Genomic DNA, 14,905 nt, shown 5'->3' on the forward strand with positions numbered 1-14,905 from the left:
GTTTTATAAAGTTACAGTGAGTGCCAATATGGATGGTTATTGTATTAAATGCCATTTTTGCCAAGCAGAGTAATATAAAGATAATTTGGAATCTCATTTAATTTTTAGTCTTTTTCCCTACTTTCCTGCCTTTTGACACCCTGGATTACACAATGAGATCCTATGCTTAAAAAAAAGAGGGCTGGAGAGATGGCTTAGTGGTTAAGCGCTTGCCTGTGAAGCCTAAGGACCCCGGTTCGAGGCTTGACTCCCCAGGACCCACGTTAGCCAGATGCACAAGGGGGCGCATGCGTCTGGAGTTCGTTTGCAGTGGCTGGAGGCCCTGGTGTGCCCATTTCCTCTCTCTCTCTATCTGCCTATTTCTCTGTCGCTCTCAAATAAATAAATAAAAAGTAACAAAAACATTTTTAAAAAAGAGGAGCTGGGCGTGGTGCCACACACCTTTAATTCCAGCACTTGGGAGGCAGATGTAGGAGGATGGCTGTGAGTTCGAGGCCACCCTGAGACACAGAGTGAATTCCAGGTCAGCCTAAGTTAGAGTGAGACCCTACATTGAAAAAAAAAAAAGAGGAACATGGGGACAGAAAAGATCTATAATGATAAAGTAAAATGATAAGTGCAGGGATCCATTAGCAAGGAAGAGAGCAGAGAGGATGGAGAAAGCATTAAGTACTGAAGGAGGGATCCATCAGTGTGGAGGAGCATGGTGTGTGGGATCCATCGGTGTAGAGGAGTGTGGGGTGTGGAGGATCCATCAGTGTAGAGGAGTGTGGGTTGTCGGATCTATCAGTGTAGAGTAACATTGTGTGTGGAGGAGCCATCATTATGTAGGAGTGTTGCAGTAATATTCTCTTTGCTGGTAGAAATCACCCATCCAAGATCCGTTTGTGGAAGCTCCACGATGGCAGGGAAAATGACATCATGAGCAGAGGATGAACATTATTCCTTCACCAGCATTGGTGGACAACATCAATAGGATGGTGTGCCAAACATTGACAAGGGGAAACTGGTTATAATACCCATAAGTCTGTCTCCAACAATACACAGCCTCCAAGAGGTATTAATTCCCAAATCTCCATCAGCTGGGAACCTAAAATTCAGAACACCTAAGCTTATGGGGGACACCTGAATCAAACCACCACATTATGCCACTGGCCCCCATAAACTGATAACCATCCATGATGTAAAATGCAATGTATTCATCCAAAGTTAAAAGTTCCCATACCATTTATCAATCATAGTGATGTTCAAACATCCCCATAGTCCAAGATCTTTTCACTGAGCCATAATACCAAAAAAACCCCATAATGGCACAGAATTAACATTTACACTACAAAAGATGGTATTGGGCATAGCAAAGAAATATTCAACCAATGCAAGATTTAAACAGGGCAAACATCAAACTCTGTAGCTCCAAGTCCAATAACTGCAGTCAGTGACAAGTCTCCAAGTCTGATAATTTTAACCAGCAACAAGTCTCTGGAGTTCCAATTCCACCCCTCCAGCTAGGCTACTCACAATCCTGGAAAACTTCATCCAGGGTCGGCAGCTCTCCTTGGAAGCCACCTCATGTTTCTGGATCTCCACTGCAACCAACAGTCCATCCTCACAGCTCCATTGGGTCTCCATGCAGGCATCCTGCTTTACACTGCCCATGGCCATTTCCAAAACACAAGACTATGTTGCAAACTCAATGACACTTTGTTTACTGCATTTCTTATATTCCACAATACCAAGTAGGGTGCCAATTTGTTAATTCAGGGTGAATGAAGCAGACTTTGAAGACCAGGACACTTCTTGAGCACTCAGACCCCTTCAAAAGAGTCTACATTTTTCCTATTGCCCCAGTGCAGGTCAGCTGGCCAAATCTCAAAGCCTATAATCTCTCAATTGCAGCTGAACAGGCAGCAGTTTTTGCCTAAAGATTTCTTTCTGTGCCATATCCCTCTACTCACACCAGTCTGTTTTTATGCAAAGCAACCCTGCACAATTTCTCAGTTCACAGGCATAACAGAAAGCCTCTCACACAAACTGCTTCTAACCCAGTCTAGGTAAAGCTCCTTCTCACCCTCACAAGCCAAACCCCATAGTCCCTAGTTCTTACTGCATTTAGGTCTTTTATCTCTGACCAGATCATCAACCTGTACTTACACGCTGCAAGTCATCGCTTAGGCAAAGGTTACAAATATTTCCATATTCCTCTTGAAAATCTGCTTCAAAAGGCCAAAGACACATAGTCAGGTGTCTAGCAGTAACCCCACTCTTGGTACCAACATTACTGTTGCAGTCAGGTTCACAATGCTGGCAGAAATCACCCATCCAAGAGCAGCTTGTGGAAATAAAAAGGTTTATTTTGGCTTACAGACATGAGGGGAAGCTCCACGATGGTAGGGAAAAATGATGGCATGAGCAGAGGGTAGACATCACCTACTTGACAACATCAGGTGGACAATAGCAAAAAGAGAGCATGCCAAGCACTGTAGAGGGGAAACTGGCTATAACACCCATAAACATGCCCCCAACAGTACACCAACTCCAAGAGGCATTAATTCCTACATCTCCATCAGCTGGGAACCTAGTATTCAGAACACCTAATTTTATGGGGGACACCTGAATCAAACCACAACAAGGAGCATGGTGTGTGGAGTATGATCTATTATTTTGAAGGAGCATGGTGTGTTGAGGGACCCATCTTTGTAGAGGAGCAGAGTGCATAGAGGGATCTATCAGTAGAGAGGAACATGGTGTGTGGAGGGATCCATCAGTGTAGAGGAGCATGGTGCGTTGAAGGATCCACTGTGTGGAGGAATATGGTATTGAAAGGATCTGATAGGACTCAGGTACATGGTGTGTGGAGGGAACATTTTTCTGTGTCTTTTCACATCTTGATCTTCTGAACAAGGCCGTATCCTGATCCCACATCTTAATTGCCTTTTAATGTTATATACCAATAGCCTGTCATTTTAAGGCCTTGTGTTTCAACATATAAATTAAAAAATTAATTTTACTTATGTACAGAGAGATTGAGGGAGAAAGAATGGATGGTTCATGCCTTCTTTCTGCTGAAAACTAATGCCTGATGCACTCATTTGTATATCTGGCTTTATACGTGTATTTGAGAATTGAACCCATGCCATCAGGTTTTACAAGCATGCACCTTTAATGAATGAGCCATCTCACCAGCCCAATATGTGAGTTTAAAAAAATTTTGAAGTATGTAATATTCTCCATGACACCATCCATTCATGTCCACAACATCTGCACCATTTTGCACTTCCACCATCAATATGCAGGAATCCCAATTTCTCCACATGTTCTCTATCAGCTGTAATTTTCTGGTGTTCTGGATGTCACCATCTGATGCCCCATGCCCCTTCTTGTGGGGTCTGAAATGGGTTAGTTTGTTTGTCCTTGTACATGTAGATCTCTGTCTATTTTTGGGAGTAGTGTCCCAATGTGCCAGGCTAAGCAGATGGAAGGTGAGGAACAAGAGATGAGACCTGGGATTCAGAGAAGGGGTGGGGGACTGTGTCAGGAACCAGTGAACTGATGAGTGTTTTTAGCTGGGCAGGTGACATTCAGCACATCAGGCATCTACTCAGAATAGTCATGTGCAGAAGCAGGGCTTCCCCCACCTGGTGCATAGGTAACCTCAGCTGTGCCTGCAGTGAGGTCCCCTTGCCTCTTGCTATCTAATGGAGCCTCAGCAGCTCTGAGCATAGTCACATTCGCTGCCTGGACAGGAAAGGAACCCGCATGTCATGGAATAAGCCCACAGAGAACATTTATCCTGTTTATTTTAATCTGGTTACCCAAATCTTGTACTCAGTCAACCATGCAAAATATAAGGTCAATCGAACTCAGTAGGGTGTCTTTGAAAAGCCCAACACTTTCTAGAAAGTTCTCAGTTTCTGTGAAACCCAATTCCATACATAAATACTGCAAAATAAAAGACATCACAGCTTTCTTTTAAATATTTGTAAATTTTTAGTTCAGGGTATTTCGCATACCACTGTGCTTTGCACAAGCAATTCCCACCAGGGGTTATGTTCTTCATTTGTTAGTTCACTAAATATAGATGAATGCCATGCAGATGTGTCCAACCTATGGACCAAGCTGGCCACGGGCTTCCCAGAATAGCTATAGATGTGGCCTAACACATTTTTAGGTGACAAGGGTCACACAAAAGGTTTACTGCAGAGAAACAAGGCAGCTTGTTAATTACTGTAGACATGCAAAAAATAAAATAAAATAAGCTAGGTGTGTTGGCACACATGGCTGAGACAAGAGAGGTTCTGTGAATTTGATGGCAGGTCGAGTTAACTAGGGTCACACTCTCTAACAGAGAAAAAAAGGAAGGAATGAAAGGAGAGAGGGAGGGAAAGGAGAGAACATGAAACAACAGAGAAAACAGGTAGGTAAGAATAATAAAAGACAGGAAATCAGTTCATAAAGGCAATTAAATGTAATGTGAAGAGAAAGAGCCCTTCCAGCTAGAACTACCAGAAAGAACTTCAAAGAGGACACACATTGGACTGAGACTTGAACTGGAGGCTGAGACCCGTGTGGAAGTAGAGGGTGGGAGGTGGAAGTGGAGGGACACAAGACATCAGCATCACAGGATCCGGGAACAGCCGGTCCTGGAAACAAGGGGGCAAAGTTAGCTGGGCTCTGATCACTAAGGTTCCTGGATTGCTAAAGAGCAAATTATTTCATGCTATTGTTATTTAAAATTTAGAAAATGTCACTGTGTAGTTATTATTCATGTATATGACACATGGGACTCTTGGGCCAAATTTCCTTGTGAAGTTCCAGTGAGACATGTCTTGGCTCACATGCACATGCGTATTGAAAACAAAACCAAAAACCTACACATTTACAAATGAAGTCTGGCTGTCATTTAAAATAATGGAGAGTTTGGAAGTAAAGCCAAAGATCATCTATGCATAGGAGGGGAAGGTGAAAGAGAGTTTCTTGTGCTATATTTACACAACCTCCTCTAATCTTTAAGTGGCTGGCATTGAGTAATGAGCAGGGGCAAAAGGAATTCCAAATATGCTTGGCCTTTAAGAGCTATAAATAGGAGCATGCTATTTATATGTGACCTACTTACAAATACCCTTTCCTTTAAGTGTCTACCTGGGACACTTAAACTGGATTCTGGGTAATCCAGAGTCTCACAGCTCCAGCAGGGGGAAAGTCTTCCCCAGCAACACAAGTTACACACATCATGGTTGGTTTCAACAATACTGATGCACAGCACAGCCTTCCAGTGTGTGACGGTTCATAGTAGTTTGTGGCTGATGGGAAACCTGTGAACCAAAGCACACAGCATCTTGTGAAAAGATACACAGAGAGAGGGGGAGAGAAGACGTGAAAACACTATGAGCTCCCTTCCTCCTGCTATTTCTTTCATCCTAAGGTATCATTACATAAGTTCCAATCAAGGTGCGGTGGTACATGCTTGTAATCCCAGCACTTCTTAGATGGAGGCAGGATGATCAGGAGTTCAGGACCAACCTCAGCTACATATAAATTGTGTTTGAGGCCAACCTGGGCTACATATGACCCTGACTCAAAAATAAAAACACTCTAAGCTTTTCTTATTTTCATTGTTTGCATCCCTGATGTTGAAGAATAATTGTTTCCTTAAATTTCCATGACATGGACATTTTTCACCTATAGTAATAATTCTTTTGTGGTGGGTGTCATTTAATCTCAGTTTCTAATCAAATTGTACTGTTGTCTCAAACATGTCTTTTTTGTTCAGATGGTTCATTTGAGTCAAAGTCCAAGAAAAGACCAAATTAGTGGGGTGTGGTGGTGCAGACTTGTGATCCCAGTACTCAGGAAGACCACTGTGAGTTCCAGGTCAGACTAGGCCCAAGTGAGACCCTGACTCAAAAAAATTAAAAAAAAATAAAAAATAAACAACTTGCCAGGTGTGGTGGCGCAAGCCTTTAATCCCAGCAGTTGGGAGGCAGAGGAGGATTGATGTGAGTTCAAGACCAGCCTGAAACTACATAGTGAGTTCCAGGTCAACCTGGGCTAAAGAGGCCCTACCTCAAAAAAAAAAAGAGGACAAAAATCTGAAAAAAAAAAAAAAAAAAACCAAAATAAAACAATGCAAAAAAGCATCCTCCTCAAGAAAGAAAGAAAAATAGAAATAGCAAGACTAAGTTAAAACCAAATGTTGAGCAGTCCTTTTCTCTCCTTGCCCTTGGCTTGCCCTTGCTGAGTCAAGCAGGTGTAGTGGAGCATGCCTGGAATCACACACTTGAGGCTAAAGAGGGAGGATCTTGAGCTTAAAGCCAGCTTGGGCTACATAGAGAGACCTTGTTCACTCAACCCAAAGAAAGGGGCTGGAGAGATGGCTTAGCAGTTAGAGGCGGTTGCCTGCAAAGCCTAAGGACCCATGTTTTACACCCCAGATCCCACATAAGCCAGACACACAAAGGTGAGGTAAATGCAAGGCTGCACAAGCCCAGAAGAAGCATGGTGGTAGAAGCATCTCGAGTTTGACTTCAGTGGCTAAATCCCTGGGGCTCCAATTCTCTCTCTCTCTCTTGCTCTAAAATAAAAAAAAAAATTAATTAAAAGAAAAAAGGAAGGGGCTGGAGAGATGGCTTAGCGGTTAAGCGCTTGCCTGTGAAGCCTAAGGACCCCGGTTCAAGGCTCGGTTCCCCAGGTCCCCCGTTAGCCAGATGCACAAGGGGGTGCACACGTCTGGAGTTCGTTTGCAGAGGCTGGAAGCCCTGGCGCGCCCATTCTCTCTCTCTTCCTCTATCTGTCTTTCTCTCTGTGTCTGTCGCTCTCAAATAAATAAATAAATAAATAAATTTTAAAAAAAAGGAAGAACAGGGCTGATGCTGGGCAGACAGCTCAGCCAATGATATGCTTGCTATGGAAGCACGAGGACCCAAGTTCAATTCCAGAACTCCTGTAAACAGGAAAGCTGGGCCTGGTGACATGCTTGCAATTCCAGCACTTAGGAGGCAGAGACAGGCAAATCCCTGGGTCTGCTGGGCAGCTGGTCTGGTCTACCTGGTCAGCTCCAGGTCAACGGCAGACCCTATCTCTAAAACAAAACAAAAAGATAAAAGGAAAAGTAGATAGCATTCCTGAAAAACTCCTAAGATAGTCCTCTGGCCTCCATGTAACTCCATGCAACTCACCCGCCACACAAACTTGCACACAACACAAAACAGGGCTAATATTCTGAGCTGAGCAGACCTGTGATCCCTTGCTCCCGGGAGGTCACCATATTCATACTGAACTTAGTGTGGACACCCAATCGGCATAGCTCACTACAGCCCAGGACTCTTGGACTCAAGCAATCCTCCTGCCTCAGTCTCCTGAGAAGCTGGGACCACAGGCATATGCCACTGACCCAGCTAATTCTCTTATAGAATAAACCTTTTCCTATGTTTGCCTCTTTTCTTCCTTATGGTATTATTTAATTGTTCCTTTAATTTTTAAAAATTAAAAATTTTTTTTAATTTTTTTTCACAATTTTTATTAACATTTTCCTTGATTATAAAAAATATCCCATGGCAATACCCTCCCTCCCCCTCCCCACTTTCCCCTTTGAAATTCCATTCTCCATCATATTACCTCCCCATCTCAATCATTGTACTTACATATATACAATACCAACCTATTAAGTACCCTCCTCCCTTCCTTTCTCTTCCCTTTATATCTCCTTTAAAAAATATTTTTATGTATTTATTTGTAAGCAGAGAGAGGTTAGGGATAGAGTATGGGTGCTCCAAGGCCTCCTGTGAACAAACTCCAGACACATGCACCACTTTGTTCATCTGGCTTTATGTGGGTACTGGGGAATCGAATCCAGGCCAGCAGGCCTTGCAAGGATCTCCCCAGCCCTGGTTCCTTTGTGTCTTGAGCACAATTTTGAATTGGATGATGTCAGTCTCCTACATCCTGACACTCTCCTTGCACGTGGACATACAGAAGAAATCTAGACATTGTAAAAGCCAGGCAGCTTGACCATTTGCTTGCCATAAAAATTTAAATCCACAACTTAGCCTCTGGGTTATCATTGGTTTCCCAGTAATCCAAGAGTTTGCCAAGGCGCTAAACAAAGAGAACATGACAAGGACCTTGCTCAACGCCAAGTGCGTGCACATGCCAACAAGCTGACAGCTATTTCAACAGCAGTGCTAATATACCCAAAGCTGTACTCTCTGGTTCGAATTTCCTGAAGGGCTAATGTATTGATAATGAAAACCTTAATTTTTCCCCCCCAGATTTCAAAAAGATTGGTGTCTTACTAATTACAAAACTAACAACTCACTATCTTTTGGAGTATGGACCTAAATTCTAGGAATAGTAATTTGAAATAAACCCAATTTAAACCTAATTCCATTAAATGGAGGAGCCATTTGCATTATCCATTACAAGATGGCCCTGATTAGAGTACTCATAAGTGTTTATTTCCATGGGAAGAAACAATTCATGAATTAGATGACATCTTTCAGCCCTCTAGTAATTGCATATGGCAATGACTTTGTCAGAGGAACTTCTAGTGGTCTTAGCTGGAGTGGGACAATGGTTGGGGTGTATTGGCAGCAGGGCTCAGTCCACTGAGAAGGTTCTCACAGTGTATCCCAGGGCTGTCCTGAAACCTCTCCTGAGTCCTTGATCACGGCTTGTCACTGCTGCTGCTGGCACACTAGTACCTCCTGGCAGGGACACATGCCAGCTAAAGTCCACCCACACAACACCTTTCATCTTATAAAGTGTAATACAGGCAGCTGTGAATAGGTAAGTGCGTAAGAATTTTATTCAATTTGCAGGACCGCCATACTGCTTGTCACAAACTTCTCCCAGTCACAGTGCCATTGGCAATGATTAGAAACCAGGGTGGAGCCCCCTCTAAGAATAGTACAAAGACTGTGTCAGAATCATTCGGTAAAATGTGCATGTATGGGTTCTGCCTCAGAACAAGTGAGCAAAAATTTCTGGAAGGGGAGAGTTCTCAGAATCTACTTACACATATCCAGTACAGGTTGAGAATCTATGAAGTAATTTGAAAGAAAATTCCTCAGTCTATGAACATGTGCCCAAATTGTGTGACAATGAAATGGAAAGGCTGGTATGTTGATTTTGTTAAACATGTCAAGTTTGGGGAGTCTGTGGAAGAGAGACAAAGAGCTACACTAGGGACTGGGATGATGGCTCAGCAGTTAAAGGCACTGGCTTGCAAAGTCTTCCAGCCTGGGTTCAATTCCCCAGTATTCATGTAATTTCAGATGCACAAAGTAGTACAAAAAGCCCTGGTGTACACATTCTCATTTTTTCTCCCTCTCTCTTTCTCTCTCTCTCTCTCTCTCTCTATTACGCACACACACACACACACACACACACACACACACACACACACAAAATTATTTTAAGGCTACACTATGATCTCCAACTTCCTAGTCTGTCTATCCGGGATTCTAAGAGCTGAGGTTCCCAGATTTGGGTCATAAACAAGCATGCGAGGGGAGTGAGGGTGTTGTTAAACTATGGTCAAACTATTGGCCTTTTCATTTTTGTTTGTATTTTTTTTAAATATATCATTTATTTATTTCTAAAAGACACAGAAAAAGACAGACTGAAACAGAGTGAGTATGGGCCCCCTGCGCCCCGTGCCACTACAAACAAATTTCAGACACATGTGCCATCTTGTGCATCTGGTTTTTCTAGAGAATTGAAACCATGCCATCAGGCTTTGCAAGCAAAGGCCTTTAACCACTGAGCAATGTTTCTTCTAGCCCCTCCATGTTTGTTTTTAAGTTACAGACTGTGTTTCCTTTTTGAAATTATTTTGGAATTATCTTGTAGCTCTTAAATTACTTTGATTACATTTTGTGTCTTTTTATTACAATATTTTAAGTGGGGAAAGAAAGTACCAATGAAAGGATTCCACATACTTCTTACCCTACAATGGGGATGAGTCAGGACAGACAAGGAAACTTCTGGTGCCACTGGACAGAAAGGAGACTCTTCTTCCAGGGATGTGGCTTTCCTTTCCTGCTGTCAGTCAGGAAACCTCAGACACCACCAATCAAGCCTGAATTGCCTTCTGAGACAATACATGTTTTTGTAAAGACAACTTGTCACAAACAGTAACTTCCTTTTCTAGCAAGTTGCCATATTCTCAGCATCCCTGAAGTTGAGAATAAACTTTGCCAAAATGATTTACAACCCTAACTTTTCAGCACTTTCCTCATTCTTAAATCTGAACAATGGCCCTCATAAATCCACCTTAGACTTTGTTTACAAAAGAAAATTCTTTAGTCTTTAGCCCTTGTTGTAAATTACACTATGAACAAAGTAACTTGGAAACCCACGGAATCAAGTAAAAAAAAAAAAAATAGTTGTTGCAATGACAACCAGGTGTGACTCTCTCTTAAGAAGCTCATACCATATGCTTGGGTATATGTATTCTTTCCCTGGGGACTCTAACCCCTGCACTCAAGAGCTATGTTAAAATATCTTTTATTTATTTTTTTAATTTTTTTGTTCGTTTTTATTTATTTATTTGAGTGTGACTGAGAGAGAGACACATACATACACACACACACACAGAGAAAGAGAGAGTGAGAGAGAGAGAGAGAGAATGGGCGCGCCAGGGCTTCCAGACACTTTAAACGAACTCCAGACACGTGCGCCCCCTTCTGCATCTGGCTGACGTGGGTCCTGGGGAATTGAGCCTCAAACTGGGGTCCTTAGGCTTCACAGGCAAGCGCTTAACCGCTAAATCGTCTCTCCAGCCCTAAAATATCTTTTAATGTATACCAACTCTGCCTAATACTGGCTTCTTCTGGGATTATTTTCTGGGATGAAGCCAAGAATCCTGGATTTTGCCTGAAAGGAATTCCCTAAGTGCTAAGGGAACTCTTAAGGCTGTTGTTGGGAACAGTGTAGAGCTGAGCCCTTGTCCCTGCTGCCACTGACTAGATCATATCCAGTTAAACACACTGTAAGTAGAGAATATCATAAGATAAATATGTTTAGTTCATGTAATCTATGAAACACTGTAGCTTAGCCGTGCCTGCGTGCAGTGTACTGAGGATAGTTACATGTACCTACAACTGGGCAAAACCACCCCCAAAGCCCATATTATGATAATAAAGTATTGACTATCTTATGTAATTTATTGAGCATTTTACTGAAAGTTACAACAATGGTTGTATGGTTACACTTTCATGCCATTAAAGAAAATACTGCATTTCCTTGTTAGCTGCAGATAGGCCTATTCCTGACTTCTGTACCCTCCCTTGGCAGACATTATCTGACTCTCCCCCGGCCCCCTCCACTGTCCTTGTCCATTCTAGATGTTATACAGTTATTCCTGCTGTCTGTGGGTTCCCATCCCTGGGGATTCTGGATGAACAACGTTAATGGTGTCTTGTTGAAGGTAGTCAAAGTGGTCATAGGGGTGATGAGGACTTTGAGGAGAAGGTGCTATAGTGATTTTTCAAGACTCTTGCTGTCCCTGGGTCTTGTAGGTTCAGCAGGGTGGAAGCTGAGGTCAAAACTCGTGGTAAGAAGGATTCAAAGAGCTGCAGTAAGTCGTGAGGGTGTGTGCAGGAGAGTCTGCCAGTGGGAGGAGGAGAGGGTGAGAGACCCAGAGACCACCATCGTGAACCACAGGCTACTTTACACTCTGGTGAGCCAGCTGTGTTCTGCAATGGGCCACATTTATTTCCGGTGTCTGATCCCAAATGACATAGAATCTGCAGTGATAAAAGCCTGTTTTGCTGGCAAGCATCACCCAAGCACTTCTTGTCTAGAGACGAGGTCGTAGAGGTGCATTCTAGGGGCGTGCCGTCAGTCTCGCGAGAGAACCATCAGACTCCGTGATCTCCCCGGCTCTCACGAGAGCTCGAGGCTTCCGGTCGGCGAGGCGTCTCCCGGGGCAACGGCGATGGCGGCCGCGGCTGCCGAGCGGCTTTTCTCGCTGGAGCTGCTCGTGGACTGGGTGCGCCTGGACACCGAACTTCCACCTCGCGCCCCGGGGCTCGCCGTGGCTTTTTGCCTGCTGGACTTCCCGCCCCTGCTGGTTCTCCCGCCTGCCGCGCCCTGCCCGTCGGCTCCCGTACGCGGCGCCATCAGCTTCCGACGCGGCAAGGCCTGCCTCCTGCGCCTGCGCCCCGAGGCCCTGCGCTGTCCGCGCCTGCGCGCCTCTCTGCTGCAGCTGCCCGGCGACCCCGCGCCCGCGCATGCGCGTTCGCCGCGGCTGCTAGGCACCTGCGATGTCCCGCTGGTGGGCGCGGCCGGGCGGGGGTCGTTCGTCCTGCGTGGCCCGACCGGCGAGCGCGTCGGTGACTTGGCGCTGTTCCTCCGTCTCACCGACCTGGGCCGCTCGCCGCCCGGCCCCGCGGCCTTGGAGCCGGGTGCCCGGGACGCAGGCCGGCCTGCGGGGGACGCGGAGTCCTCAGCGCCCCGGAAGGATGTGGAGGCAGCCACCCTCCTCCACAGCAAGGCCAGCTCGGAGGAGGCGCGATCCGTGGAGAACGCCAGGGTTGGTGACGGTGATGTCGCGTGTTCAGACTTCGGCAGTGAGAGGAGCGACAGCCCCCCAGGTCCCCAGGATGCCGAGCTGGACTTGGAGGCGAACACCTTTTGTCCTCCTCCCCTCTATTACACCCACTTGACCCCAGAAAAGCCGCCTCCCGCGCGGGGCGACATCACCATTGAGCCGCAGAGAAACGGGCCCGAGGAAGTGGATGGTGTTTCCTTGGAAACTGCGGGGGTAAATCCTCCCTCGCATCCGAGGCCTCCAAGACATATACCGTGTGCCTCAGGAGAGAGCCCTGCAGTGCCTGTAAATCCTGCATGTCCTCAGGGTGCTGGAGCATGTAATCAACCTGTGTGTCACCCTCAAACTGAACAAAGTACCATGGACACAATTAGGCAGCTGCCGCTGTTGAATGCTTTGTTAATTGAGTTGTCCTTGCTGTGCAACCAGCCTGTGGCCAGTCCCACTCATGTGCATCCTCACTTAGCCTGGCTGTATAGAACTGAGCCCAGGGCGCCAGAATCTTCTGCCAAATCCACATCCCAGGCTGAATCAAAGAAGAAACTTGCTGTGGGAGAACTGGAAGAAAGTACCCTGCGAACAAAGAATAAAGTTGAAAATTCTAAGAAAGATAAACATTTTCACGAGAAGGTCATTAGTAGCCCACCTCAGAGAGTTACAAAGGGGAGGCTGCTTTATGGCTTAACAAACACGCTCCGGCTTCGTTTAAAGCAAACCAACCCTGATATGTTGATGGTACATGAAAAGAGAGAACAGCGCAGGAAAATGCAGCTACAGACATTGGGTAGAAAATTCAGAGTTCCTCCATGTAAAAACAAGCTGCCCAGTGTTGCAGAGCAAAGCCAGAAGCCTCCGGAACAGTGTAAAGACGTTTGTTTAGATTTAAATGTGTCTTTGGCTGAAAACAGTGATACCTCAAAGCAAATCAGTGGAAGTTTTGATGAACACAGTACAACTACAGAAACTGAGGCAAACTGTGCTAATGAAAAAGAGACCATTGATGGTGGTGAAAACAGAACCAGTAATGCTTCATTGGAAACAGCTGTGAGTTCTGCAAATTCCATCATTCCAGGAAGATTTCCTTATGAAAATGTTTTGGGAGGAAAAATGGAAACAAAATTCCAAAGACCATGTGTTTCCCACCAGGAAATTGTACGTAAAGAAGGTGAAAGATACGTCAGGACCACAGATAATGACAGTTTTACTGCAGATGTGAGTGAAAATAGACTGAGCAGAAATAGTTGCCGGGAGAGCTACTCAGAGCACAAATATTCAGACGATTTTGCTAGCTCTTGCTACTCAGAAGATTTCTGCTCTGCAGAGGAGAGTAGCAGAAGTTTGCCAGCTCATCACCGAAGTGAAAGGGAAGAAAACCAGAAACACAGCTCATGTGCCTGCAAGTCCGGTGAAGCAAAGCTGTCCACACGGGAAAATAGCAGTGAAAAGAGTTCTGTTCTTAGCCCACCTTTTTCAGCTGGCTCACCAGTGCTGTCCTATAAAAGATCACATAGTTTAAAGAGCCGGGACAAAAGTCTGGAGGAAGCATCCGGGACCTCTGCCAGTGACTTATCTTCTTCACGCTGGACAAATGAAAAAGAAAACCAAGTAGACCAAATTACTACACATAATTCTAAAGGTGTGAAGAGAAGTCAAGGCATTTGTATTAAACTTAAAACAAGAGTGGATTGCAAGTCATCAGAGAAAAGCCAGTCACCACAGACATCTCAAGTGAGTTCCTACTTGCCATCTAAGTTGTCAGAACTAGAACTCAAGGCCCTGGATAGCAGTGTGTCTGATCACTTTGAAGAAGACAATGACGACCTTGGTTCACTGAGTATTTCCAAACAATGCAAAGATATCTGTGAGCTAGTAATAAATAAGCTTCCAGGATACACAGTGTGAAAATACGTGATTTTAAAAGTCTATTTTTACAACGTATGTATGCTAAATGAAAAAAACTATTTCAGTATATAAATTAGTTGGTAGTTTGTTTTAATTAATGTAGTGTTATTATTGATGTTTAGTATCTTGCCCTTAAATCTGATCATATTGTGAAATTACCTTTAAACTCAGGTAGGATTTTTAAGTTGCTTACGAATAAAAAGTATGTCTTTGTAAACTTACTTGTCAAAGTATCTGTCTTGGACTATAGATTATTCTAAAGCTGGCTTCATGTGCACCATTAAAGACAGGGATGTTAATGATGACATCAAAGTTTAGTTGGAATAAATCGTTTAACAAATGCCTTAGTAGGTGAAATACACAAAGATACAAAGATATTTTAATATATAGTCCCTGCTGTTAAAAGAGCTTACAGTTATGTAGGTAGAAGGCTTTGAGAGGTACACATTC

General features: G+C 44.3%; 1 protein-coding gene across 1 annotated transcript; it reads left to right on the top strand.

Moving 5' to 3' along the window:
* The first annotated feature begins 11,926 nt into the window (after positions 1 to 11,926).
* Map10 (microtubule associated protein 10) lies at positions 11,927 to 14,672 on the top strand. Its single transcript, XM_045151379.1, has one exon. The coding sequence runs from the start codon at positions 11,939 to 11,941 to the stop codon at positions 14,453 to 14,455; it is 2,517 nt and encodes an 838-aa protein (XP_045007314.1). The 5' UTR covers positions 11,927 to 11,938; the 3' UTR covers positions 14,456 to 14,672.
* Positions 14,673 to 14,905: the final 233 nt, after the last annotated feature.

This window comes from Jaculus jaculus, chromosome 5, assembly GCF_020740685.1.
Source record: "Jaculus jaculus isolate mJacJac1 chromosome 5, mJacJac1.mat.Y.cur, whole genome shotgun sequence".
NCBI lineage: Eukaryota > Metazoa > Chordata > Mammalia > Rodentia > Dipodidae > Jaculus > Jaculus jaculus.

Bases quoted from the DNA above. Each gene is read 5' to 3' on its own strand.
- Map10 (XM_045151379.1), top strand. From the start codon at position 11,939: ATGGCGGCCGCGGCTGCCGAGCGGCTTTTCTCGCTGGAGCTGCTCGTG.